Raw genomic sequence first — 26,622 nt, forward strand, 5'->3', positions numbered from 1 at the left:
CCCGAGCTGCTCCATCCCTTTCCCGGACTGCTCCATCCCTTTCCCGAGCTGCTGCATCCCTTTCCCGGGCTGCTCCATCCCTTCCCGGGCTGTTCCATCCCCTCCCGGGCTGTTCCATCCCTTTCCCGGGCTGCTCCATCCCCTCCCGTGCCCGGGGCTGTGCCTGTGCCGCTGCTGCCGCTCTCCGGCCGCGCTCGGCTCCGTCCCGGGTCCCGCTGTCCATTCCCGGGGCTGTGCCCGTGTCCTGCCCGGGGCTGTGCCCCTCTCCTGTCCCTGTCCATCCCCGGGGCTGTGCCCCTCTCCTGTCCCTGTCCTGGGGGCCCTGGCCCTGCAGGGACACCCCAGGCAGGTTCCACCCTGCTCCTCTGGAGCTGCCAGCTCCTGCCAGAGCCTCAGACCCCCAGTCCAGCGGGGTCACCCTCCCCATGGCCACCCCTTCTCCCCGTTACTGCCCTCCCCTCTCCCTCCTCCCCTCCCACCCATCCGGGGGCCCACCCTGGTCCCAGACCCAGCCAAAGTTCCCACCCTGGGCTCCAGCTCCTGCAGCTCCCAGGCCTTTCCTGCCCAGCTCCAGGGCAGGTTCTGCACCTCAAGACCCCAAAATAAGGGATGTGACTGCTCAGGCAGGAGCCCAGAGCCTGTGCCACAGCACTGAGTGGCAGCAGCAGAGCTCAGAGTCTCTTTGTGCTCCAGCTGGGCCCTGCCAGCAGCATTCAGAGGCAAAGGCTCAGCTCGGACCAAGCCATTGATGCTGTATTTAGGTCAAAATAAAAGGGAAAAAAAAACCCAGCAAGCAAACAAAACAGGAAGAAGGGAAAAGGCAGCTTCCAGTCATATCTCGTTTATTAAGGTCTATGCCAGCCTCGGGAGAGCTCTTCCAGTAAGTAAACAGAGCAGGCGGCCGCATCTATAATGAATAAATTTATTGTCTTACAAAAATCATTGTCTAGAAATATGGGTATACAAGAAAACAAGATATTTGCAGTCAGACGCCTGGTGGTCAACAGCCAGTTTGATTAAAAATATCCAAACACACACAACAAAACCTTTGCGACAGATGTTAAAGCTTTTAACCAAAAAGGGAAATCCATGGGTTTTGAGCATGTGGCAGAGGAAGTTTCCTAGTTAACACTGATTCATTGTCACTAATATCAATAATACCACTTGGACTAGAGAGGTACATGATATGAAGCACAGTCAAAATTAATACATTAAATCATTGTTATATAGGCAAATTATATATGTAACGTTGTCTTAGTACTGTAGTGTCTAAGGCACTTTCTGTAATGTCAGTTTTCAGCTATTTAAACAAAAAGAACGCTAACTACTCACTGTAATACTGCTCAAAATAAAAAAAAAAACAACAACAAAACAACAACAAAAAAAAAAAAGGATTCACATCCACTGGCATGTTAACTGTAGGCAGGCAACATCCATCCATCCAGGGCAGGAGCTCCGAGCCCCGGCCCCACAGGACCAGGGCCCCAGAGCCTCCCACGGCCTCACATTAATAAATTATTGTGCCTGTGCTGTGTGTTTGTTTCCCAGCGCTGTTCACACGAGCCAGCCCGGGTGCCTGCAGGGGGCTCTGGCACCGCGGGCCGAGCGGGGACGGGACCCACCTCGGTGTGCCTGGACTGCATGGACACGAACGGATGGAGCGGGTGCTGAGAACACTTCAAATGGGATTGCAGGATAAAAACGACACTACCACTCATCCCTACACTTCCCTCTAACACTTCCCAAGGCCGTTTTTCACAGTTCACTCAGGGGGGTGTGTGCGGATCACAACAATTGGGAGAAAAGAAAGAAACGGGAGCGGTTTGGTCTTCACTGATCCGAGAGGCTGCGGCCAGCCCGGAGCCTGAAGGATGCTGCTGGACACAAGGCATGCACAGCCACGGCAAGGGGTCTGTCCTGGCCCCCCACCCGCTGGGAATGACGCTTCTGGATTGATAAAAAAAAGTTTCATCCTTCACATGATGCTTTATAAAATGGCTTTACAATGAGTATCTGGAAAAGAGATGCACTGAACAGAGACGATCCCGGTTGTTTACTATATATAAAAAAGCAGTTGTACCTATATCTGAAGCAGGGTACAGTGTGGTGAGGCTGGAGAGCCTTAAGACATGGTTGACCTATGATAAGGAACCTTGTAGCACATGCCGAGGGTCGTAAGGCAGCTTTCCGGCCACAAGGCAGTTCCGAGGGCAGGCAGGGCGCCCGGGGCGCTCCCGCGGGGCTGGAAAGGTCTCTGCATGCAGGCGGGGCCGGCCGCTACTCGGCGGGGGCGGGAGGAGCCTCGTTCACGTCGCTGCCTTTGCTCTCCGCGTCGTCGTCCGACAGCTCCAGCGAGGCGCCCTCGATGTGCAGCTGCCGCCGGCCCGAGCGGCTCGAGGAGAAGGTGATGGGGCCCCCCCTCCTGCGAACGGAGAGCAGCGCTGGGAGAGGCTCCGGCACCGCCCGGGCCAGCCCGGGAGCACGGCAGTGCCCACCCTCCCAGGGAAGGACTCCTTCCCAATATCCCATCCATCCCTGCACTGTCAGGAATATCCCTGTGGAATATCTGGCAGCTTCCTTGCTCTCACCACCAGGCTCCAGTTTGAGCCATCCCCTAATCCCAGCAGCTCCCCAGCTGGATGTTCCCCAGGGGGGTCTGTGGGCTCGGAAGGGCTCAGGTCAATCCCAGTCCCAGTGTTCCAGGGGCACTGACCTTAGCCTGTTCTTGAGGGTGCTGACCTCCCTGCTCAGCCCCTCGTTGGCCTCCGTGGCATCGTCCAGCTCTCGCTGCAGCTTGCGCCGCGACGCGTTGGCGCGCGTGGCCTCCTCCTCTGCCTCCTCCAGCTGCCGCTTCAGCTGCTTCATCCTGGCGTTGGCCTTCTCCATCTGCAACCAAGCCAGCACTGGGGGTCACCCCGCAGCTGCAGCCCTGCCCTGGGATGCAGCACAGCCCTGCCCAGGGATGCAGCACAGCCCTGACCAGGGATGCAGCACAGCCCTGCCCAGGGATGCAGCACAGCCCTGCCCAGGGATGCAGCACAGCCCCGACTGGGGATGCAGCACAGCCCGGACCAGGGATGCAGCACAGCCCGGACCAGGGATGCAGCACAGCCCTGCCCAGGGATGCAGCACAGCCCTGCCCAGGGATGCAGCACACTCATGCAGGCTCCAGCCTGGACCCCAGAACACCACGGAGCTCCCGGCCCTGGGAGAGCAGGGTGGGAACAGCCCATCCCAGCAAAGCTCACACACACAGGGAGAGTCCCTGCTGGGCTTTCCCTGCTGGTTTCATCACCACTCTAATTCCCTTTCCACTACAGTTGCTCTTCACAAGCCCTTCCCACCCCAGGAGGTTTTTCTGAGCCCCCACCCACCTGCTCCTTGTACTGGTCCGCGTGGCGCCGCTCGTCCTCCACCTGCATGAAAACCTCCTTCAGCTTCTTCTCCGTGCGCCGCACCAGCTTGTTGGCAGCTGCTCTTTCCCTGCAACAGCCCAAAGGCATCGCTGCTCCCACTGCTCAGGGCTGGCAGCACGAGATCTGCCCCCCCGAGGTGCAACTGGCACAGCTCTGAACGTGCCAGGCACAGCAATGCAACTGATGCATGTGCCAGGGGCTGGCTGGGAGGAGGGGATGGAGGGATGGAGTGATGCAGGGATGTAGGGATGTAAGGGTGCAGGGATGCAGGGATACAGGGATGTAGGGATGCAAGGATGCAGGGATGTAAGGATGCAGGGATGCAGGGATGCAGCTCTCAGAGCACAAAGCCTTAGCCCTGGGGCAGTGTGAGCATGGCACAAAGAGGACTCAGAGGGTGCCTTCACAAAGAGATTGGACAGAGCAGCTTTACAGATGCTGCTCAACCAGTAACACAATCCTGCTGCAGAGCTCAGAGCAGAAAAAGGAGAGAGGTGGTGGCAGGACAAGCCCCACCTGCAAACAGGGGGAGGAACCAGCTAAAGAAGTGAATTTTAAGAATAGGATTCAAGGAGAGATGGATAATTCACGCAGAAAGACTTCTGGAGAGCACAGGATTCATCTCAGGCTGTCCCACACAAGCTGTTCCTCTAAGCAAGCACCCAGGGGACATTTCATCTTGTCCCAGGAAACTCTTGCAGCACCCTGTGGCTCTGGGACATCAACACCTTGCAGAGTTCATGCAGCTGGTAGGAAGCAAATCCATTCTGGAACTCCCAGCCCCAGTTACTCTACAGCTGCCTTGTTAAAGTGTACCCCCTAAACAGGAGTGTCCAGACCATACACCCCAATACACCCCAGGCCCTTCAGAAACATCCAGCACGGAACTTGCAGCCGTTCAACCCACACAGGCAACCAGGTCTTTCCCCCTTACTTGGCTTCCTGCTCCAGCTGTTCTTCAAGCTGTGCAATCTTGGCTTCTAGAGTAGAAATTGTTGCCTTGAATTTGGACTTGACAGAGCCCTCCAGCTCCTGCAGCTTGGCCTTGAGCTCCTTGTTCTGCCTCTCCAGCTGCTGCCGCGCGTTCTCGCTCTTCTGGGCCGCGCTGCGCTCGCCGGCCAGCTCCGAGTTGAGCGTGTCCACCTGGCAGGGAGGGGACAGGGGTCACTCGGTGCCACCAGAGCCCCTGTGCACGTCACAGCCACAGCAGCTGGCCCGGGCTCACCTGCAGCGTGGTCTTTCGGAAGCGCTCGTTGAGCAGCTCCATGTTGCTCTGCTCCTCCTCCAGCTCCTCCTCCAGCTGGGCAATCCGAGCCTCCAGCCGGCGCTTCTCGTCCAGCAGCGCTGACCTGCACAGGGCAAGGGGTCAGGGCGTGTCCAGAGCCAACAGAGCTCCTGGGGAGGTCACTTAGCATCAGGGCATCTCCTGAGCTGCAAGGGACCCTCAAGGATCCAGCTCCTGTCCCCGCACAGACAGCCCAACCCTCCCACCCTGGCAGCGCTGTCCAAACTCTCCTGGAGCTCTGGCAGCGCCAGGGCTGATCCCTGGGGAGCCTGGGCAGTGCCCAGCACCCTCTGGGGGAAGAACCTTTCCCTGATCTCCATCCTGCCCCTCCCTGGCCCAGCCTGACTCACTTCCCAGAGGCGCTGTTGGCGATCTCGTCTGCCAGCTCGTCGCGCTCCTGCTCCGCGTGCCGCCGCGCGCGCTCCGACGCCGCGAACTCCTGCCAGGGTGGGAACAGTCAGGGCAGCCCCAGGAATCCCACACCCTCTGCAGACACAGCCCCAGGAATCCCACAGCCCCTGCAGACACAGCCCCAGGAATCCCACAGCCCCTGCAGACACAGCCCCCAACAGCCTCTGGGAGAAGCTGTGAACTGGGATATCCCAGGGGTTTTATGGATAAGGCAGCAGGACACATGAGCTGGATGTTCCCTCACTGCCCAGTGCAGTTACTTCTCCCTGTCCCTGAAGCCTTCCCCACCCAAAGCAAAGGGAAAAAAATCTGTGAAGATCAGTAACTCCCAAGCCCTCAGCAGCAGGAGAAACCACTGTGCCCCACGCTCTGATAGACACAGTCAGTGTAAAGTAGGTGCTAAATTAAGCAAATGTTTTAGGTTCTCACAGAGTTCTCAGCATGAAGACAAGGAGAAAATAAAAATTAAAAAGCTCCAGCACAACAGCACACACAGCACTGAACCTCAGATTATACATCTGCATTAAGTGGCAGAAGCACTCAAGCATTTCCTAAGGACAATGAAATGCTCTACAAGTGCCACACTGAGCTCTGAAGGCCACCCAAGGCCACCTGGAGGAGCCCCAGGCAGTGCCAGGTTATCTGTGAAGGCAGCAAGGGAAGTGTGCTGAGTGTGGGCAACTGCTGCAAGCCTTGCAGCTGAAGCAGACAGGAGAGGCACAGGGACAAGAAAAACACATCTCTTGGATTTCCATCTCACCTCTTGCAGCTGGAGTATTTCTGCTTCGAGACTTTTGAGCTTCTTCTCACTCTCTTTGGACTGGGCAAAGATCTCATCCCTGGATGCTCGGGCCTCTTCCAGCTCCCGCTGGTAGTCCTTCATCTGAGCCTGCAGGTGGAGAGCAGGGTGAGACACAGCCAGGCTGCATCAGGACATTCACAAGATCCACTCCAGCTCTGAAGCATTTCAGCCCCTTTGTTCTCCCAAAGTGGCTTCATTCCTCTTAAAGGCATTTCCAGTTCTTCTGTATTCTAAAATTTCATTTCCTCATCTTTCCACCCCTCAATGCCTGGTCAGAAATATCACATTCCAAGACTTCAAGCATTCCACAGAATTATAGAGTGGAATCTTAGAATGACCTGAGCTGGAAGGGTCCTTAGTTATCATCAGTGCCACCCCTGCCACGGCAGGGACACCTTCCATTGTCCCAGGCTGCTCCAACCTGGCCTTGGACACTGCCAGCGATGTGGAAGGTGGCTTGGTGGCAGGGGAGTTTGGAACAAGATTAGCTTCAGGATCCCTTCCAACCCAAAGCATCCTGTGATTCTATAAAAGGATGAGTTTTGCCTAGAGGATAATTCCAGGCTGGACAATGTCAGAACCACCAGTGGAGTCTGACTCTCCTCCTGCCCCCAGCTGCACTTGAAGGGAAGCAGCCCCTGGGCAGGACAGAACCCAGCTGTGCCTACCTGGAGCTTCCTCAGCTGTTTGATGGCTTCGTCCCGAGCCTTGTTGGCAGCCTCTATCTGCCCCTCCAGGTCCTTCAGGTCCATCTCCAGTTTCTTCTTGGCTGCCACAGCCAGCGCGCGCTGCTTGCGCTCGTCCTCCAGCTCGGCCTCCAGCTCCCGCACCTGGCACGAGGGCAGCATCAGCCCCTGCCAGGCAGGGCAGGGCAGGGCAGGGCAGGGCAGGGCCAGCCTGGCACCCCGGGCACGAGGGCAGGGCCAGCCTGGCACCCAGGGGCTGCCCAGGGCACGGGGACACCTCCCCATGGCAAAGGCAGCCAGGGGGAAGGCACAGGGCAGGGCCAGGTCCCACATGGATCAGAGATCTCTGCACTGAGCACAAGGGAAAGGCCAGGAAAGGACTCAGCTCTGGAGCATTTGCATTTCAGCCTCCTGCCCACCACTGCCACCCACCCCAGGGGATGGCTCCAGGGCAGATGGAGCTAACTCTGATGGGAAATAAGAAGTAGAATCACCTCATTGTCTCAAGAAAACAATGAAACCATTCCCTTTGAACAGCCTGTTACTGGCACTTATACACCAACAACTTCTTTTCCCAAAATAAAACAAAACAAGAGTGTGTGAACAGCCAGGCAACATGGACTGAGCCAAACCTATGCAAAACAAACTGAGCCAGAAATGCCACAGCTTACAACATGAAAGAATATTCTGTTTTGAAGCAAATCTCCCTCCCAGTGCAAGGTCAGGAGCTCTTGTTCAGTTCAGATAACAGCAACTTTGTCCTGCAGTGACCTTCAAACCCTGCAGGCCAGGTTTATTCCTAGGATAGCTCTACACTGGTGATTCTCAGTTTTTGTTTTCTTGGGAAAAATATTGAAATATTGGCTGGTTTATTCCTGAACACTTAATGTTGATTTAGAACTAAGCATGATCCTCTAAAGGCATTTCTTGAGGCTCTTCTGATCTCTGTGTTCCCAGAATTCTCAAGTCTGGAAATCTGAAAGCTCTGCCACGATTTCCATTTAGGAAACTGTTCACATTTAAAAGTCTATCTCAGCATCCATGGATTTGTTCCTGGACATCAAACAGGATGGGCTTGAAAATGCAACTGAGGTGTCCCTGTGCTGGGAATAGAGCCAGGCAGCAACAGCCAGACTCGTGGGGTGGCTTTGGAGGCCACCAGCACCACCTGACCCTGCCTGGGGACAGTGGGCAGCCCCCAGCCAGAACTACTGTATGGTTTGTAAAAGTGCTCTGGTTTGGGGTTTCCACTGGATGGAATCTTTAAGCAAAGGTGTTTATTTTTCTGGCAGCACAGAGGCTCAGAATTCTGGCCAAAGCCCTTCCTCCCCTCCTGACTGCAACACGAAGTAAAACACACGTACTTGTTTCACCAGCATCCTCTTCTTCTCCTCGTTCTGTTCATCTCTGGCTTGCAGGTCTCTGTCAAACTGGGCCTTCATGGCCTGCATGTTCACCTCCAGGCGGAGTTTGGCATCTTCTGTGGCCTGCAGCTCATCCTCCAGCTCCTCCAGCTGAGTCCTCATCTCCTCCACCTGCTGCTCCAGGGTTCTCTTGGACTTCTCCAGCTCGTGGACCTACAGCCCAAACTCTGCTCAGAGCCTGTCCTGGGGGGGCCTCCCAGCAGCAGAGCAGCTCAGGGAGGGCACAGGGAGCCACAGCAGAGCTGGGGCTGGAGCAGAGCCCCACGGTGCCAGGGCACACCCACCCCCTGACCCAGGCTGGCCAAGGGGAAATCTGGCTCTTGGGTAAAGATGTGGGGCTGGGCACAGTGACTCAGTGCCCATCAGGGAAGGGCAGGGGCCTTTGCCTCAGCTGGGTGATGGAGAGGACACTGAAGGATCACAGTTCTGCTCTGCCTTTGGTTCAGCCATGTCCTGCAACTCAGCTTGACCAAAGGTAACAGAAATCCTCATTATCCCTCATTTATACACAGAAAATATACCCAGGAGCAAAAATGGGGAGGTGGCTGCCCTGGTCTGTCACAGCTGCAACACATGACCAGCTCTGTCTGACTGCAGTCCCACCTGCACTGACCCAAACGTACCAAACTGGTATCTGGGATCTCCATGAGGGGGAGAACACAGCTTTGAAGATGTTAATTATGCTGGGCATTAATTCCTCCAGCATTCTGGGTGAGCTTCAGAGCTTCTGAGCTTCTGCTCTGGTGCACAGCCCCTTGTGCAGCCAGGGAGTTTTCCCTGCTGTTCCCAGTCTGTAACAAACAGCCTGTGGAACCATACTCACATTTTTGCCCACATCATCTTTGGAGCTCATCAAGTCTTCCATATCTGCACGCAGCTGCTTGTTCTGCCTTTCAAATTCCTCCTTGGCTTCCAGGGCCTCCTCCAGGGCCCGGGCCAGGGACAGGGCTTTGGTTTCCTTCTCCCTGGCCTCTGCCTCAGCACGGTCTCGCTCCTCTGCATACCTGGCAGAAATGTTCTTTTCTTCTGCCAGCATCTGGACATGAGAAACAACGAATGCATCTCCCAAGCTCCACAATCAGGTCCTTCCTGCCTCAGTGCTTTACTCAGGAAGTGGTTCATGCTCTGAGTTTAACTGGCCTTCAGGAGCTGCCTGGTCCCTCAGCTGTGATCAAAGTGCCAGTAAGAGAACAGCTACAGCTCCTCTGGGATGAGAGGAGGAAAGCAAGCTACTCATCAACACTCAAGTTTCATATCATTCCCAACTTTCAGATCCTTTTTTAGTCTACCTTGAGGGACTGCAATAAAACTCTAAAGTTTTTGTTCCAGCATAATTCTCTTTTTCTGCATGAAGAGCTGATCCCTTGCTCTGACAAGCCCCAGAGATGGCATTTGGCTCACAGAGCTGGGAGTGACACACTGCTCCTAACAAAGGCTGCTCACAGACTCATCAATAACCACAGCACAGCCAGACCCTCTGCACACAAAGCTCAGCAACAATAACCAGGTGCCATTTAGAATCCCTAAAAAACCAGAAGGTGACAGCAGACTGCAGTACCTGATCAAACTTCTTCTGCTTCTTCTCCAGGTTGGAGACGATCTGGCGCTGGTGGTCCAGGTCCACCATCAGGTCATCCAGCTCCTGCTGCAGGCGGTTCTTGGTCTTCTCCAGCTTGTCATAAGCCAGAGCCTTCTCCTCCAGGCGCTGGCTCAGGGACTCCATGTCCTTCAGCAGCTTCTTCTTGGTCTCCTCCAGCCCTTCAATGGTTCCCAAGTCATCGTCCACCTTCTTCTTGGCCTCAGCCAGCTGAAATTCAACAAGAGCAAGTGCAGCCCCTCAGAGCATCAGGAGAGGGGGGTGAGGGGCTGCGGCAAAGTGCAAAGTGCAAAGTGCAAAGCTAAGGGAACACAGAACCTGGCAGTTCTCAGGCTCCCAGAGGCCCAAGCCCTGCCCATCACAGTTCAGGGGACACAGCACTACTGCAATGGAAGCTTCGCTCCAAAATCTGCTCCAGCACCCGTGGAAGTTCATGATGTGCTCCCCAAAGCTCTGGGACACCACTTTGGGACAGCTCCTCACACAAATTCTGCCTCTCACAGCAGCCTACCTGGGCCTGCAGGGCCAGCATCTGCTTCTCCAGGTTCTTCCTGGCCTCCTCCTCCTCCTCCTGCTGCTCCTGCAGGTTGTTCTTCTCCTCTTCCAGCTGCCTTATCCTGCTGCTGAGGTTGAGCTTCTGGCGGGTTTCCTCCTGGAGCAGCTCCTGGGACACAGCATGGGCAGGGCTGAGTGTGCTCTGAGCCCCCACAGCTCCACATGGAGACTTCCAGCTTCATTTTCCCTCAGATTTTGGGACAAGGACATGCTTTATGAAGGTATCTGTTATTTGGGTTCTGAAAAAGCCACTGACCATTCATTTTGGGCACATTTAAACCTTCATAAAGCAGATCTCTGGTCAGGGAACCCATGCCAGAGTCTGTTCTAGAAATTAAGGGATGATACTTTCCCATCTTTCAAGGGACTAGCCCAGAAATCACCTTCAAAATGTATTTTTTCTTTTTTCAGACAAACACAGAGCACCTATTAAAAACCACCTGGGAAGAATGTGGAGCAGCAAATCCTGCAATGGCAGCATGCTTCCAGGTTTTCTGCACTGTTTAAACATAAAGGTCACCTTAAAGGTGGAAACTTCTGTCATAACAAAGTAATGGAAGGTGTAATCCCCATCCCACCCCCTCTCCCCCATCCTGCTCCCTACAAACCCCTCCAGCTGTCATTAACATTATTCAGAGTTAACTGGCCACCATTAGAACTTTAATACAAGCAAGATAAAATATATATTGAAGTGATGCTTATCTGCAGAAAGCTGCATTTTCTTAATTAAGAACCAAAACCTGACAGTTTGAACTTCAGCTGTAAGAATCTGAAGCCGTCAGCAGAAGACTGTTGTTCCTCACATATCCCAAGGATATTGACATTAAACTCTGCCTGGAAAGGATTTTTTTTTTTTGATTCTTATCTCCCTCAGAGACAAAGACACAAAACAGAACGACCAAGTATCAGGAAGTGAAGCTCAGAGAATGAAAACTCGGTTCCCCATGTGGCTGAGCCATCCCCATCCATCCCATGTCACTGGGCTGAACAGGAAATGCAGCTTCTGCCCAGGGGGCTTTGCAAAGCATGAATGAAAATGTGTTTTCTGTTAGCAGTCAGCACTTCCCTGAGGAGCAGAGCTCCAGTGCCAAGCTCAGCTCTGCTGCACACACACCTGTGTATCCTGAAGCTGGGATTCCAGGCTGGCTGCATCCTTGGCAAACTTGATGCCTTTCTTCTCTGCCTCCTCCAGCAGACTGGAGACATTGTCCAGCTCATTCTGCAAAGCAAGCAGCCCAAGGTGAGAGCACAGCCCAAATCCCACTGGGGCTGGAACTGCAGAGCACAGAACCTCAGCAAACTCCAGGTACAGAGCCCAACAGAGGGAGACAACAAGCTAAAACCACTGAAGTTTGGCTACAAAAAGGGAAATTGCATGTCAGTGCTGAAGTGCAGTAACAAAACCAGAGCTAATCTGATATTTAGCACGTTGCTCTGATCCCTGCCTTCACACTTTAATGCTATTTTTAATTCCAGGACCATCTATTTCATGCATGCATTAATTCAGGGATCATCAGGGTGGCAGCTGGGTCTGAAGCATCACTGTAAGAGGAAAGGTTACTGCCAGGTGCCAGCTTATTATTTTGGGCTACACTACTTTTATATACCCTGAGAGACAGCCTGAAAGCTTCCCCCCCAGAGAGCTGGGCCATTCCCTTCTGGGAGAGCTTTACCTGGGTTTACCTGCAGCCCTCATTGCTGTGGTTCAAAGTCAGCCATGGCTGCATTTTGCCTGTTTGCTCCATTTCCCACAAAAATGGGCCTGTGCTTGCAACCCCTCCCTGCCAGGCTCCCAGCCTGGAGCACCAAACCAAACCTGTGGCCACCATCAGTTTTTGCTCATCCCTAAGGAAAAGCTCAGCCCAATGCACTCAGTTCCCAGCCAAGCCAACCCCTGGTTCAGCTGGCCTGGGCAGAGCTCCCTGCAGGATCTGCTCTCCAGGGTGGAAGCACATCCTTCCAAGCCACTGCAGCTCTCACACAGCCCAGACATTCAGGATTGATGTCACAGCACCACTTTGAGGTCTCCCAGGTCCACGAGAGCCCTTGCTGAGGTGAGGTCACCTCCCACATCAGCCACAGGCCATTTCTGCACATGGTTTTCCAGGATTTTAGGATTTCCAGAGCCTTACCTGCAGCTTGTTTGCCTTCTCAGCCAGCTCCACCCTCAGCCTCTCCCCTTCTGACACCTTTGCAGTCAGCTCCTGCACCTGAGCATCGAGTTTCTTCCTCTTGTGCTCAGACTCTGCCTTGACCTGCTGCAGCACCTTCACCTCACAGGCCAGCTCCTTGTTGTCAGACTCCAAGCCTTGCTTGTTCTTTTCAAGGTTTGCTTTGAACTAGGGAAGACAAAAGGGAAGAGGTTCAAGCCTGTGTTGCAGGTGAATGTTTCCTGGGACAGATGATTGTGCAGCTCAGGTTTCCATGCTCAGAGAGAAGCCAAGGGCTCAGCAGGGTGTGAAATGCTGCTGTGGAGCACTGAGTGTGCCAGCAAAGGCTGAGGGAAGCCAGGCTGCTCTCCCCAGGTCAGGGAGGAGCAGCAGGGCAGGGTCTGGGATGGCAGCACTGGGAATGACTGTTTTGGTAGCACTGCAAGCAGCAAGGAATGTGCCCATGAAGAGATCAGCATGGCTCATCTCACAGAAACAAAAGGGAAGATAGGAACCAAAGCTGCCCTGATTTGAGTGGGCAGAGCAGCCTGGAAGTGCAGAACAAAGCAATGCTCAGCACTGCACTGACATTTGCAAGAAGCCTTTCAAAAAGCAATCACTGGCACCAGGGATGTTTAAGTGTCACTTGTGCTGTATCACAGAGCTGACACCCCCTTGTCACAGGAGCTTTGTTTCAGATTGCAGGGTATTTTTCCATCTTTTCATGCTCCTATTGAGAATATTTACTGAATAAGGAGCAGAAGACATGCAGAAGATTTTCAGGTGAATAAAATAAAGCTGGTGAAAATCATAGTTTAACTACATTTCTCACCTAATTTAGAATACTAAGGAAGCTTGTGCAGTATTCACAATACACAAAAACATCACCACAGGACAGGAACTGTCCACACACACATTTGTGAATGACTCCAGGTGTAATTTCAAAAACCAGACACTTCTTTTTTTGGAATAATTCTCCCTGTGAAAAAGAGCAGGAGCTGCTGGTGACCAGAGGACACAGCACAGATGTGCTGCTGAACAGCTGCAAACTGTCAAACCAACACGAGAAATCTCAACAATTGGGATGGATTTTCAGAGGACATCTTAGCTCTGTGACCATGGGAAGCCTCAGCCCAGGTCTCCTGCAAGGAACCATGCTGCCTATGGTACTTAGAAAAAACCTGGAGCACAAAGTTCATTTTCCTCTCACCCTTTTGGCCTGCTCAAGCTGTTCAGAGAGCTCCTCCAGGGCAGTGGCATGCCTCTGCCTGATCTCCTGGATCTGGGCTTCGTGGTTTTTGGTTTCCTCCTCAATTGCTTTCTTCAGCTCAGCCACCTCCTGCTCTCGCTTTGTCCTGGAGGGGTCATCAAAAAAAATCAGCATTTCAGTTTTTTATAAATCACAGATGAATTTCAGTGGTGCTTTCTTACACAGACCATGACCCTACCTCAGCTCTTGCTGTGCTGCAGTGGTATCCAAAGTATCTTCCAGTTCAGTTTTCAAAGCCTCCAGCTCTTCACTCAGATCCCTTTTCTGCTTTTCTGCCTTGTTCCTTGATGCCTTCTCAGACTCCAGATCCTCCTGGAGCTCTGCAATCTGAGCCTGCAGCTCCCTGATCACCTTCAGTGCATTGTTCTTCTGCACTGCCTCCTCATCCCCCCTGTCAAAGAGGCACCACAGTTACTGGGACTGCACCTCCCCTCAGAACCCCCTGCTTCAATGAGCTACAAACCCAGCTGAACTTCTCTGCAATCAAATAAATATCAACATTTATAGAATGGATGGGTTGGAACCTTAAACATCATCAAAGCCCCTTCATGGGCTGGGACACCTTCCACTACCCCAGGTTGCTCCAAGGCCTGTCCAGCCTGGACTCCTCCAGGGATGGATGAAAGGAACCACAGATAAAACCAAGGTGCACTATCAGAGTTATCAAGCTTTAGTTTACAGTCAGATATTCCAATTTTGTAGATCTCAACACTGCCCCACAGATGTTCCATCTGTAGAATTTTCTCTTCCTGCAAAATTCTATTTAAAAAATACAGGTGGTGTTCAGCATAACATGGAGTATCACACAAACCAGGATAAAGTCTGTCCTGCCCAACACTTTAAGAGAAATACACATTTTTCCCTCCTGAGGCCGAATTTTGGGAGACTAAAAAAGCTTCCAGAGCCCAAACACTGTTACACCACGTGAAACTTCTTCTCTGTGCAGGTTTGTAGGGGCAGGACGCTGGGGGATCCCTGAATTCCTGTGAATTTGCCCTGCCTGTGCACAGCACAGGGCTCCAGAGCTGGCTGGACTGCAGCACGCCAGCCCTGACTGCAGGCACTGAAATTCACTTTTTGGGAGCAGCTTTGTCCCACTCTGACCTGGCCACAGCAGCCTGCAGCTCCTCCTCCTTCTTGGCCAGCTGGATCTTCAGCTCCTCAATCTGGGCTTGCAGCTCAGCTATTTGGTCCTGCAGGTCTGTAGTTTCCCCATCCAGTTTTCTTTTAGCTTTTTCTAACTCCTGGCGGGTCTTCTCCTCCTTTTTCAGGCGTTCTGAAGGAAGCAAAGAATTAAATTCCTATGGAATTGTCCTTCTTGTCACCCTCACGGACTCGGGGGTGGCAGGAAGGGTGGGAAGTTTAATTTATGCTGCCTCAATTCTTTCTCTAGCCTGCAGAAAAACGAAATAGCAAAGGAGAGCTGCATGACTTCACCAGGAAGTCAGGGAAAAGTCTCTGACAACTGTGAATAGCTTGAGATGAAACAACAGAAACATCTTGGTAGAAAATAAGGAGTGGGATCTGACAGAGCAGCTTGAGCTGTTAGGCCAGATAATCACAGACATCAACACCCAAAAAAGAAGATAAACTGTGGACTGGAACAATTACATGGCTTTGGAAGGGCCAGGCCAGACTCCAAAAATCTGCTGGAAAATGGCACAGCTTAAAGTAAACTTGAATAAACAATTTTACAAGAATCTGTGCTGTTTAATCACATCCCATCAATGTTTATTGTGCAGCTGGGACATCCAGCCCTGAGGAGCTCTCTGGGACAAGCACCCCATCAGCAGGGCCACAGCAAGCCCAGCCCCTGCTCTGGGCACAGCCTGGCAGGGCTGCACAGCTCAGCTGGGCTCAGCTTTGCTGGGCACAGCCTGGCAGGGCTGCACAGCTCAGCTGGGCTCAGCTTTGCTGGGCACAGCCTGGCAGGGCTGCACAGCTCAGCTGGGCTGCAGCAGGTCCCAGCTTTGTTTGGCACAGCCTGGCAGGGCTGAGCAGGTCCCAGCTTTGCTGGGCACAGCCTGGCAGGGCTGAGCAGGTCCCATCTTTGTTGGGCACAGCCTGGCAGGGCTGAGCAGTGCTGCAGCAGGTCCCAGCCTTGCTGAGCAGAGCCTGGCAGTGCTGCAGCAGGTCCCAGCCTTGCTGGGCACAGTCTGGCAGTGCTGCAGCAGGTCCCAGCCTTGCTGGGCACAGTCTGGCAGTGCTGCAGCAGGTCCCAGCCTTGCTGGGCACAGTCTGGCAGTGCTGCAGCAGGTCCCAGCCCCAGCAGGCTCTGCTGAGCTCAGCCCCAGCCCAGTTCTAAGGGCAGTGGCACAAATGTACAGCTCAGGTGACAGCAGGTTCATTCCCTTGTTCAATCCTTTGTGTCTCCTCCGTGCAGGGATTTCCCTCACAGCCTTCCCAAAGCTCCTTCTGGACTAGATGGAAAGGGAGCCATGGTCAGGAACCACCTCAGAGCCACCCTGGGCTATCTGGGGTTTTCCAGACAACCTAAGGTAACACTGCTTTTCTCCAAGCAGTTTCACATTCCAAAGGATTTGTACTTTCCCCTCTGTTTTCACGTGAGGTTCCTGGTGAGTGACACTTACAGCAGAGTCACAAGACACAATTTTGTAATTGAGAGAGTTCACAGCAAATTGAATTAATTTTTTTTCCCCAAATATCTATGTCTAGACTCTAGCAGAGAGACCTTAATGGCTTCTTGAGTCATCTCCAAGAGTAAATATCATTTTACTCTGCTTTCCTAGCCAAGAAATTGCATGCCTTAAATATAAGCTTTAATTTCCACTTCTAAGGCCATCAGTCTTGGAATGGCTCTGTAACCAAACCCATCTGTCAAGCTGTGCCCTGAGTTAAGCACAGAGCTACTCCAGCATTATTTTCCAGTGAGCAAAGCTTGCTTAGACCCACCTTAAAGTCTCTGAATGCAACTGTGAAAGACAAGGCTCATCAATCACTGCTACCCCTGTTAGCTCAACACCTGCCTACACAGATAAGGTAAAACTCTGATACCCTTCCAGAAGCACATCAGCCTTAAAAAATGCACCAGGACAGGCCCCAGCACACCAAGTGCAAGAAGCATTCCCAAATTAGGGCTCAGAGAACAACTTTCTATGTTATTTTGCAACTTTGACTTGGCAGCTCGTTGATGTTGCACAGTATCTATAGTAATTAAAATAAAACAACACAAAATCAAGAAGGGTTGCACATGGGGCAGGTTTCACTTGTGACAACACTGGCAAAACAATCAGAAATAAATGGCTAAAGGAATGGAACCACTGTAGATGGAATCATGGAATGGTTTGGGTTGGAAGAGACCTTAAAGCTCAGCTCATTCCCACCCCTGCCTTGGGCAGGACACCTTCCACCAGAGCAGGCTGCTCAATAAAAAAAGCACTACAAAATAAAATATACCTGTAAATATAATGAAGATAAATATTAAGAAAAGCAAAACAAATTAGATTTGCTTATTGAAAAACAGTCCTGGAAGCCTAAAGAATGCCTGCTGCCATTCCTGCAGGAATACACTGCTCTGTGTTAGAGGAAAGTGGGAGAAGCTTCCAGGAGCCAGGATGTTCTCCCTTGGTGCTGATGGATACAGGCAAGAGCAGGAACTTCTGAATGTGTCTACAGAGGACATGGATTCTCAAAAATGAAAACCTGACAAGTTCAAGAGGAGACAGACTGAGCAGCCAGATGCAACAAGGCAGAGGCACAGCTTTCCTGGAGCAGCAGCTCTGGGTCTGCACAGCTGAGCCTGGGCAGCCTCCTCAGCCCTGCCCCAAGGATCCATCCCCTCCTGGGCTGCTCCCAGGCCATTCCAGGCACAACAAACCTTCCAAATCAGTGATCATCATTTCCTGCTTGTTCTTCAGTTTGGCCAAGTTTTTGGCTTTTTCTTCTTCTTCAGCCAGCTGAGAAGAGCATTCAGCAATCCTATCCTCCATCAGCTTCTTTTCCTGGGGAGGAACAAGGGGAGGGAAAACAACGTCAAAATAACTTTCAACACAACTTCCAGAGTCCCTAAGCAGTGCAAATAAAGGAATGTACAGAACCCACAGAGGGCTGTCAGAGAGCACAAGACTCTATTACAGATTTTGTTTCTATGACAGATTTCATTTCAAGTGATTGTCAATATCAAGGACCAGCTGGAATTGTTTGGAACCATGAACACTTATTTTCCAGGAGAGACCTGGAATTCAGCACACAGCAGGCCTGGCTTTAGACAGCACTGGAAATCTGTCTGCAGAGAACAATGGCAGCTATAAACCATTTTTCCAGCTCTAAGATTTGGGAGAGTCATGAAACTGGGAAGAGTGTGTGACAAACTCCCTCTGGAATGTCAGCCCAAAGTCATCTCCAGTGTCTCAGCTTTGCCCTGGTCACCCCCAAAGTGTCCAGGTGTCCCAGACCCTGTGACAGCAGCTTTGGGAGCTGTCCCTCAGCACCTCCACCCCACACACTGCTCCCACCTTCAGAAATTTGGAATTTTGGTCCTCCAACAGCAGGATCTCCTCCTCCATCTTCTTGATCTTTGCTTCAGCTGTCACTTTTTCAAGCTGCAGCTTCTGCCGAGCTCCCTCCTCCTCATCAAGCTGTTCCTCCAGGTCCTGGCAAGAGACACAACTGCATCTGTGCATCTTCCAGGTTATCCATTGAGGTTTTTTAACTTAGTGACAGAGATGTGTTATTTGAAAAGCCTCTTGCCCTAACACACACCAAACCCACATTTGCATTGTTAGATTCATGTACAGGATCAATGATCTGGTGAGGAATGAAGGAAGGGCCATGGGATGCACACGGAATTTTTGATGCTTTGTGTTATTTGAAAAGCCTCTTGCCCTAACACACACCAAACCCACATTTACTTTGTTAGATTCATGTACAGAATCAATGATCTGGTGAGGAATGAAGGGCCATGGGATGCACATGGAATTTTTGATGCTCTGGATTCCAGCTTTGGGTGAAATGTGTTCTCTAGGAAACACTCACTGCCAGTCTTCACCTTCCTAATTCCAACTATAAAATAAAAAATCTCTAATTAATGACAACCAACCAGGTCAGGCTTTATGGCAGAGGCTTCCCAGCACACTGCACCTGAACAGGGCACCTGGTGGAAAAACACCAGGATCTGGGGAGAGATTCCACAGGAAACAGCTCTCCTTATTTCAGTGTCACAGCTGACACAGAGTTAAAAAGCAATAATGCCCTGTGCTTCTGAGGGTTTAAACATGATTCATTTAAATATGATTAACAGACATTTTTAAACTGCATCAAAAGCTGTGAGAAGTGGAGTTTATTTCCTCTTCAACTCTACTTTTAATATTTTTAAAGACAGGTAAGTTCTCAGCTACTCCCTTTTTCAGGGCCACCGTCATTTAAAAGGAAGCATCTAAATAATCTGATTTTCAAAAACACCTCAATCAAGTAACTTGGAGGGAATTATATTGTCTTGATGAAGTCAAATGAGTAAAATCCTTCATGTTGTTCCTTGGATTTCAGTCCAAAAGGAACGTTTCTCTCACAAGTGACACCATCCCATCAGTCTGTCCCTGAGCCCTGTGCAGCCCTGCCCTCTCAGAGCACTTTGCTGCCTTTAATAATCCCTCAGCACACACTGCCAGGGCATCCTGGCTGTCCTTTACCCTGCCAGGACATCCTGGCTGTCCCTTACCCTGCCAGGGCATCCTGACACCTTCCTTTACCCTGCCAGGACATCCTGGTTTTGCTTTCTCTCCTCACCTGCCTGAGACCACACAGCTCATCACACTCAACACAGGAGAGGAGAGGAGAGGAGAGGAGAGGAGAGGAGAGGAGAAGAAGAGAAGAGAAGAGAAGAGAAGAGAAGAGAAGAGAAGAGAAGAGAAGAGATCATTCCACTCAGGAGCCAAATTCCTCTGTCCTGTAGGGATGCTGAGGAGCTTCCCCATCCTACTTCTCCACCTCCAGTCACTGAGAACCATACCTGGATATGGCCCTGCATCTTCTTCTTCTCATTCTGCAATATTTGGTTTCTTTCCTCCTCCTCCTCAACCCTGGACTCCAAATCATGGAGAATTTCTTCCAACTCTTGCTTTTTGGCAGCCAAGCGAGCCCTCATCTCCTCAGCCTCTGCAAAGAGCTCTGTCTCAGCCTGGAGCTGCTCTGCAAGGATGTTCTTCTCCTCCAGCACCTGCAAATACAAAAGGCAGTGAAGCTTTAAAAATGACACTTCAGAGACTCTCATGAGAGATCACACCTGTGACAGCCACAAAGGTACTCAAAGGCCACGTTCTGCCCCAGTTCCTGCCTCCCACATCCACATCCCAAACCAAGGACTTCCAGAAGAGGCTTTAGCAGCAGTCCAGAGGACAGCAGCTCTGGCTCCAGCAGCATTTCCTGCACTGCTCCCTGCAGAGTGCCACAGCAGGGCCATGGGCTGATCCTGGCACTTCTGGCCAGTCCCAGTCCCCATCCCTGAGGATGCCACTTGTCACTGGACATGGAGGCACTGGCCTGCCACCCCTGGAGTGCCCCCACCCACTGAGGGCCCATCCATGAGCTCCTTGTCTCTCCAGCTTAGAGATCAGGGTGCCACATGGGACACTGCCAAAGGCACAAGGGACATTGCCAAAGGTGACACTGAAACTGCTCTTCCTTTAGCCAGCACAGGAAGCCACCAGATCTGTGGAGCTGTCCCAGGTGCCTGCCCACAGCCTGGCCAGCCCAGGCACAGAATGACACTGGCACTGAATTTCTCCTGTAAACCAGGGAAGGCCACAAAATCAGGGTTTGTTTTGGTAACCTGTTTCTGCAGCCCTGGAGGAGCAGCTCGTGCTGCATCTTCCACTCCACACTCCAGCAGAGTGGGAATCAGCTCACCTGATCCTCCTTGGCTCCCTCCCACAGGACAGAGCACAATCCATGCCCTGCATAGCAAAAGCTGATCTTGGACACAAACCTGTTGATGTTTCCTTTCCATTTCCTCAAGCTCTGCCTCCACTTTTGTCTGCTTTTCTTTCACCTTCATCAACTCCTCATCCTTGGCTTGGAGCTCTTCTTCCTGACGAGTGACCTGCAGAAGAGGCTTCACCTGCAAAGGAGTGAAATGGAGATGTGAGAGCCTGCACTCAGCTATTTACAGGAGAATGAAACAGAAAAGGACAGAACATAAGGAACCTTGGTGAACACTCTCCACCACTGCCAGTGCCTCAGCTTCAAATATGCAGCACAATTTCTCTGCAGGATTTTCAGTGCACTCAGCTGCTGCTGCTTCTTTGCAAAGGCCCTGAAAACAGCAAGAAGTTAAATAAATAAATAAATGTGTTAAATACAGATAACCAACATTTAATTTTTAGGTTACCCAACCCTACAACACTTACAGACCTTAAGCAGGCTTATATATAAGTTTCAGTAACTACACTGAATTTATGAGTTCTTGCTCCTACAGAGTCAGAGCAAGAGCTGCATTCACCATTTCCAATAATTAAAAATTATGCTTGCTCTTAATCTCAGCAGGTTTTTTTCTTAAAAAGACAAAATCAGGATGGATTAGCTACTTTAATTTTTAAAAAGCAGCTTTCCAAAGAACTTCCAGGAACCTCCTGTGGGACAAGAGGAGATACAAAGGAATTTGCACACTGTAAAGGGCTGTGTGTGCCACAAAGGCAAGAGCAGGGAGAGGAGACATTGCCAAGGAATGAAGGTGAAAATTCTCCCCAGGCAAAAATCCTCTTAACACCCAGGATACAATTACAGTTCCTCAGGCAACACACTGAGAAAATGTGTCCTGAAATTCAAGTTTTAAAGCACAGCTCCCTGTCAGAGAGGCTTGAGAGACCCAAGGGAAGATCCAGCCCCAAGAGCACACTCACTTCCTGGCCAGGTAGCCCCTGCACACTGCCTGGAAGAAGATGATGATGTCTGTGATCTTCAGGTCCCGCTCCTCCTCCAGGTGTGCCAGGACTCCAGCTCGGAAGAAGATCTTGCTCTGTCCAATTCTGTACAAGTTGGGGTCCAGCTCCAAGGCTCTGATCTGAACAGACAGGCAAGGGCATTGTTGTTACACCAAGAAAAGGACAATTTAGGGGAATTTTTCAATGCTTAGACAATATTTAGCTATGAACACTTACCATACGCTCACAGGCTTGCTTACCATCCATGAAACCTTTGGGAATTGCATTGGGAGTCAGGATCTCATACCTGGAAGGCAAATGAAAAAACACCTTTACACTCAGCAATAAGCAATGTGATTTATAACACAAACTTATGGCATAAATGAAAAAACCACCTTTACACTCAGCAATAAGCAGTGTGATTTATAACACAAACTTATGGCATAAATGAAAAAACACCTTTACATTCAGCAATAAGCAGTGTGATTTATAATATAAACTTATGGCATAAATGAAGAAAACACCTTTACATTTAGCAATAAGCAGTGTGATTTATAGTATAAACTTATTGCACAAACTACAGTGACCAAGTGCACAGTTAGGGAATTCCTCCAGGAAGTTTTCCAGCAGCCAGTTTTGGATTGTTTCCCCTTGTCTACTGCCTTCAGAATAAACTGCACTAGTTAAACACATGAAGTTCAAGGCCTCACAATCAGGTTTTGATTTTCTTTGAGCTGGGCTAGGGGAGAAGGGAGGACTGTGGGGTTTTCAATTATTTAATAAGGCACTTTAGCTCCCAAGAACTCGAAAGGCTGTTGCTGCTGCTGTTACCTCTGCCTGAATTCCTGGAACACGATCCTGTTTGGGAATCCCTGCCGACAAATCCTTATTCCTTCCAGAACCCCGTTGCACCGGAGCTGATCTAGAACCAGGTGTGGGTCCAGTTTTCCAGCCTGGACAAAACAAAACACGGGTTATTTTAATTGGTATTACTGTACTTTCAGTGTTTCAGGCCAGAAGCCAAGTGAGTGAGTCAGGGGAGGTGCAGGGAATTCTAAGAGGACACTGCTCAGTGTGACAGCCGTGCCAATCAAACCCTGAGTGGAGAAGTGTGGTTGTGTTTAAGGGCCCCAGGATGAGGAAGAGATGAGTCTTGATTCTATGTTTCAGAAGGCTGATATTATATTACATTACATTATATTATGTTATATTATATTGTATTATAATCATATTATATTGTATTATATTACGATCATATTATGTTGTATTATATTATAAATGCTATACTAAAAGGAATAGAGAAAAGATACAGACAGAAAGCTAGAAAGGGCAGGAATGGAATGGAATGATAACAAAAGCTCCTGACTCTCAGAGAGCCCAAGACAACTGGACCATGGCTGGTCATTAAGTAGAAACAATTTACATGGACTAATCAAAGATGCACCTGTTGCATTCCACAGCAGCAAATAATTATTGCTTTTCTTTTCCTCTGCGGCTTCTCAGCTTCTCAAGAGAAAAAACCCTAGCAAAAGATTTTTGATAAAAATATCACAGCAACAGAGGAGGAAAGCGCAGAGAGGACGCAGGGCTCAGCGAGGTGAGAACGATGAGGAGAAGAAGGAGGAGCGGCCTGCAGCCCCTACCTACCCTCTTCTCGTGGTTGGGGATGATGCAGCGCACGAAGTTGGGGTTGGTGTTGCGCAGCGTGGCCATCAGCTTGGTCAGGGACTCCTTGTAGAGCTGGCCCACGGTGCGGAACATGCCCTTCTTGGTCTTGTAGGCAGAGCCAAAGGCCGTCTCCGTGATGCCGGTCACCTGGTCCAGCCCCACGATGCGATCCACTGCGGGTGACAAGGGGGAAGGGCTCAGTGACCCCCTGAGGGGCCGGCAGGGTGGCCCTGGTGGCCCTGGTGGCCGTGGTGGCACGGGAGCAGCAGCGGAAGCTTGGGGACAGCGCCGGGAGCGGCAGCGCAGCGGGACCGCGACACCGGGCACAAGCTCGGGGACCAAAGCCACAGACTCATCCAGCACAAGAGTGTAGCTTCAGGAGGTACAGGCTGAAATATCCAGCTCTTTACTTGCAGTTCTACATGACCAGGAAAGCTGTTTGCTGCGTTTAAATCAGCTTTGTGGAGAGGTAAATGCCAGCTCTCTGTCTGAGCTCTGACAGTGCACAGCGTTTCAGTGTAGCTTCAGGAGGTACAGGCTGAAATATCCAGCTCTTTACTTGCAGTTCTACATGACCAGGAAAGCTGTTTGCTGCGTTTAAATCAGCTTTGTGGAGAGGTAAATGCCAGCTCTCTGAGCTCTGACAGTGCACAGCGTTTTGGGTTGGACATTTGGAATTACACATCTGTGCATGAAAGTCACTTATGACAATGAGATATGAATTAAACTCAGGTTTAACCTATTTTAATAGAACTTACAGAAGAGTTGGAAATAGTGTTATTTCAGTGAAAAGAGGGGGAAAAAGTATCTGCCAGACTTGTGCTCAGCTGCTATTTGGAAGAGTTCTTCCCATTTTTAAAATACACCTGCAAAGATCTCCCTGCCCAAAAGACAAGTTTCAAACCAGGAAAACTCCACACCAAAGCACTTCCAAGCTGCCATAAAGCACCACAATAGAGATTTGTCTTTGATTTTTTGGAACATTTTGGGTAAGGATCTCAAGGGTTTGTTTTTCAGAAGCACAATTAGAAATGTGAGTGCCACTATTAAAACCTTGAAGGCGATTCTATGTGCATGTCAAGAATTGTGCAAACATTTGACTAAAAGATACACAGGTGGTTTAACACCTCAATAATTACAGCTGGTGCTTTTTAGGACTGAGCAAACCCCAGCATTTGTGGGTTCTCCATGAAATCCAAGCTGGGCAGCCAGAAACAAGAAACTATTTGTAGGCTACAGCTTCAATTTTGTCACGTTATCTTCAAATTCATTTAAACCAAAGCAGAGGGAATTATGCTTTGCTACCAGAATTATCTGACAAATAAGGAACACTATTTAACTTCTTCCTAATATTCAACTGGTCAAAGGTCTATTAAAAGAAAAAAAAAAAAGAAAGAAAATTCAAAGCAGAGAAACACAGGGCAGCAAATTTGAATAATCATTTGTAGGTCTTGTGTGTAGAGCAGAGCCTAGATCCTCCACAGGGTTTTGAACACAAGAATTCAACTTCTTAAAGTTGGAAAAATAAGTAGGTGGAAAGGTGTTCCTAAGGTCATATCCCAAATATTTCTAATATTTTTATTATATTGTTTTGAAGCAGAATTCAGTCCCAAATCAGACATGGGATAGAGACCACAGGGAGTCAGTTTTCTAGAGAATTAAATGATTGTCAGTATGAGAAACCTGCACCCAGCAGGCCCCACTAAGGACTGCAACCACTCAGCTTTTTTTTCGCCTTGCACTTCCTACAATTTGGCAAACAGATCTGATCCTGCACAGTTTTGTGCTGCTCCCCTCTGTGCTCCAGCTCTGGGAGGGCGATTTGTATTTCAAACAGGATGGCTGGAGTTAAATGCAAGCACTGTCTGTAGGTTTAAAGCATGAACTGCATGACTGGGCCATCACCCCTGGCTGGAGCCCCTGGCTCAAAGCTCTGCAGGAATTCCTTTAGGAGCAGCCCATTCCTCAGGGATGGGATGTATCAGGAGTGGTGAGACATAAACCCAAAATCTGAAGGCACAACCCTCACATCCATGTGTTTCTAAACTCGGGGAGAGGAATCCAAGAAGGATGAGGAGGTTGAATTAAATATCTAAAGTGTCTTCAAAGACATTCCAAGTGCATTTCTTGATTTCTCAATACCCCAAAAAACATCTGCAGCTTATACAAATATTAAAATTAATAGGGTTTTAAATAAAAGAACAATTCCAACAAGGCTGAAAGAAGTTTATTTCACTTTCTACCCCCACTAAAACTGCAGCACTCATCCTGATACTTCAAAACATTCTCAAGCTCTCCTCCCAAAAGGACACAGCCACGTCCTAAAACATCCCAGAGTTTTGTCAATGTTGGACTGCAGAAAGAAGCTTGATAATTGTTCCAAAGCTTTTGCATTCTCTCAAATGCTTGCAGCTACCAGAATTGTCACTTAGAGGCAATTCTACATCTCCTCATGGAACCAGGAAGCAACAAACCTTTTCATCTGCAATGCAAAACTGGAGATGCTTTGTGTGTGTGCAGCAGCAGCTGGACAGGAATGCACTGGGGGCCCCAGGGGGCTGGGGGGATTTTACCTAAATTCAGCATGAAATGAGAAGTTCATGCAAGCCTACGAGCAAGAATGGTTCTCCTGGAGGTACAACAGCCCTGCCTTTAGTAGGCCTAGTGTTTTATATCCATTCACCTGGTGGCTCATGAAGACCAGAAATATTGTCATAGAAACAGGCTCTCTGAATATTCTGAATCTCTAAGGCAGAGAAACAGCAGAAACACAAAGACAGAAGAGCAGATACACAAGACACTTGAGTTAGTAAAAACAACAGGTTCATCAATTGCAAACACACTTCACTGTGCTACAAAAGCAGTCAGGCCACAACATATTCCATGCACATTTCAGTGGTCTGTGGGAATGGGGTTTGAGGATTTGGACCAAAGAACAATTGCTCTGGGTGTGTCCTCCAAGGGAAAGGGGCAGATCCCCAACCAAAAAGTTCTTTACAGATTCATTAAAGCTGCTCTCTCTGGCTGCCCAAAGAGGGAAACTCAGCATTAAGCTCCAGCACCACCTAAATCACAAGCTGCATTTCCTCCTCGAGTAACAAACTGCAGGGTTTGTATCCTGGGACATGTAAATACACTCTAATCAGTAGACTGTGATGTTAAAAAGCAGAATAGAAAAGTCCCTGCTAAGTACTTATGTGGCTGTTTCTGCTTTTTGGAGTCATTTGGTGCAAGTACTGATAAATACTTTATTGGTGATGGGCAGGTAACCTGGCTGAGCAGCAGGGTGCAGTTAAAATTGCATTTAAATGTGCAGTATCTCAGCACTGCTACAGCTGTTACTGCAATGAATTTCAGGAGATGTGGATTTCCAGAGTACCACCCACCACTGCACAGGAAATAACTGTGCTGTGCTCACAGTGTTTACAATGGTTTACCAACAGCAAGAAGCACCCCAGCTGTTCACACTCAGGACTCCACT

General features: G+C 50.1%; 1 protein-coding gene across 1 annotated transcript in view; it reads right to left on the reverse strand.

Annotated features, from left to right (window-relative positions):
- Positions 1–825: 825 nt before the first annotated feature.
- Positions 826–26,622, reverse strand: part of MYH10 (myosin heavy chain 10) — an 80,705-nt gene continuing 54,908 nt past the window's right edge. The window contains exons 15-40 of the mRNA XM_041468612.1: positions 23,121–23,314; positions 22,305–22,426; positions 21,711–21,780; positions 21,453–21,613; positions 20,758–20,866; positions 20,540–20,671; positions 19,565–19,771; positions 18,072–18,209; positions 17,435–17,558; positions 14,701–14,872; positions 13,775–13,987; positions 13,537–13,681; positions 12,309–12,515; positions 11,291–11,395; positions 10,133–10,285; positions 9,583–9,831; positions 8,848–9,060; positions 7,965–8,177; positions 6,583–6,744; positions 5,873–6,001; positions 5,052–5,140; positions 4,642–4,765; positions 4,351–4,559; positions 3,375–3,483; positions 2,714–2,886; positions 826–2,422 (exon numbers count right to left, since the gene is read on the reverse strand). Coding sequence (XP_041324546.1) covers positions 2,278–2,422; positions 2,714–2,886; positions 3,375–3,483; positions 4,351–4,559; positions 4,642–4,765; positions 5,052–5,140; positions 5,873–6,001; positions 6,583–6,744; positions 7,965–8,177; positions 8,848–9,060; positions 9,583–9,831; positions 10,133–10,285; positions 11,291–11,395; positions 12,309–12,515; positions 13,537–13,681; positions 13,775–13,987; positions 14,701–14,872; positions 17,435–17,558; positions 18,072–18,209; positions 19,565–19,771; positions 20,540–20,671; positions 20,758–20,866; positions 21,453–21,613; positions 21,711–21,780; positions 22,305–22,426; positions 23,121–23,314 — 4,067 coding nt within the window. The 3' untranslated portion in view covers positions 826–2,277. The remainder of the gene's footprint in view (positions 2,423–2,713; positions 2,887–3,374; positions 3,484–4,350; positions 4,560–4,641; positions 4,766–5,051; positions 5,141–5,872; positions 6,002–6,582; positions 6,745–7,964; positions 8,178–8,847; positions 9,061–9,582; positions 9,832–10,132; positions 10,286–11,290; positions 11,396–12,308; positions 12,516–13,536; positions 13,682–13,774; positions 13,988–14,700; positions 14,873–17,434; positions 17,559–18,071; positions 18,210–19,564; positions 19,772–20,539; positions 20,672–20,757; positions 20,867–21,452; positions 21,614–21,710; positions 21,781–22,304; positions 22,427–23,120; positions 23,315–26,622) is intronic.

The sequence above is a fragment of the Pyrgilauda ruficollis genome, unplaced genomic scaffold (genome assembly GCF_017590135.1).
Source record: "Pyrgilauda ruficollis isolate IOZ18807 unplaced genomic scaffold, ASM1759013v1 scaffold221, whole genome shotgun sequence".
NCBI classification, from domain to species: Eukaryota; Metazoa; Chordata; class Aves; order Passeriformes; family Passeridae; genus Pyrgilauda; species Pyrgilauda ruficollis.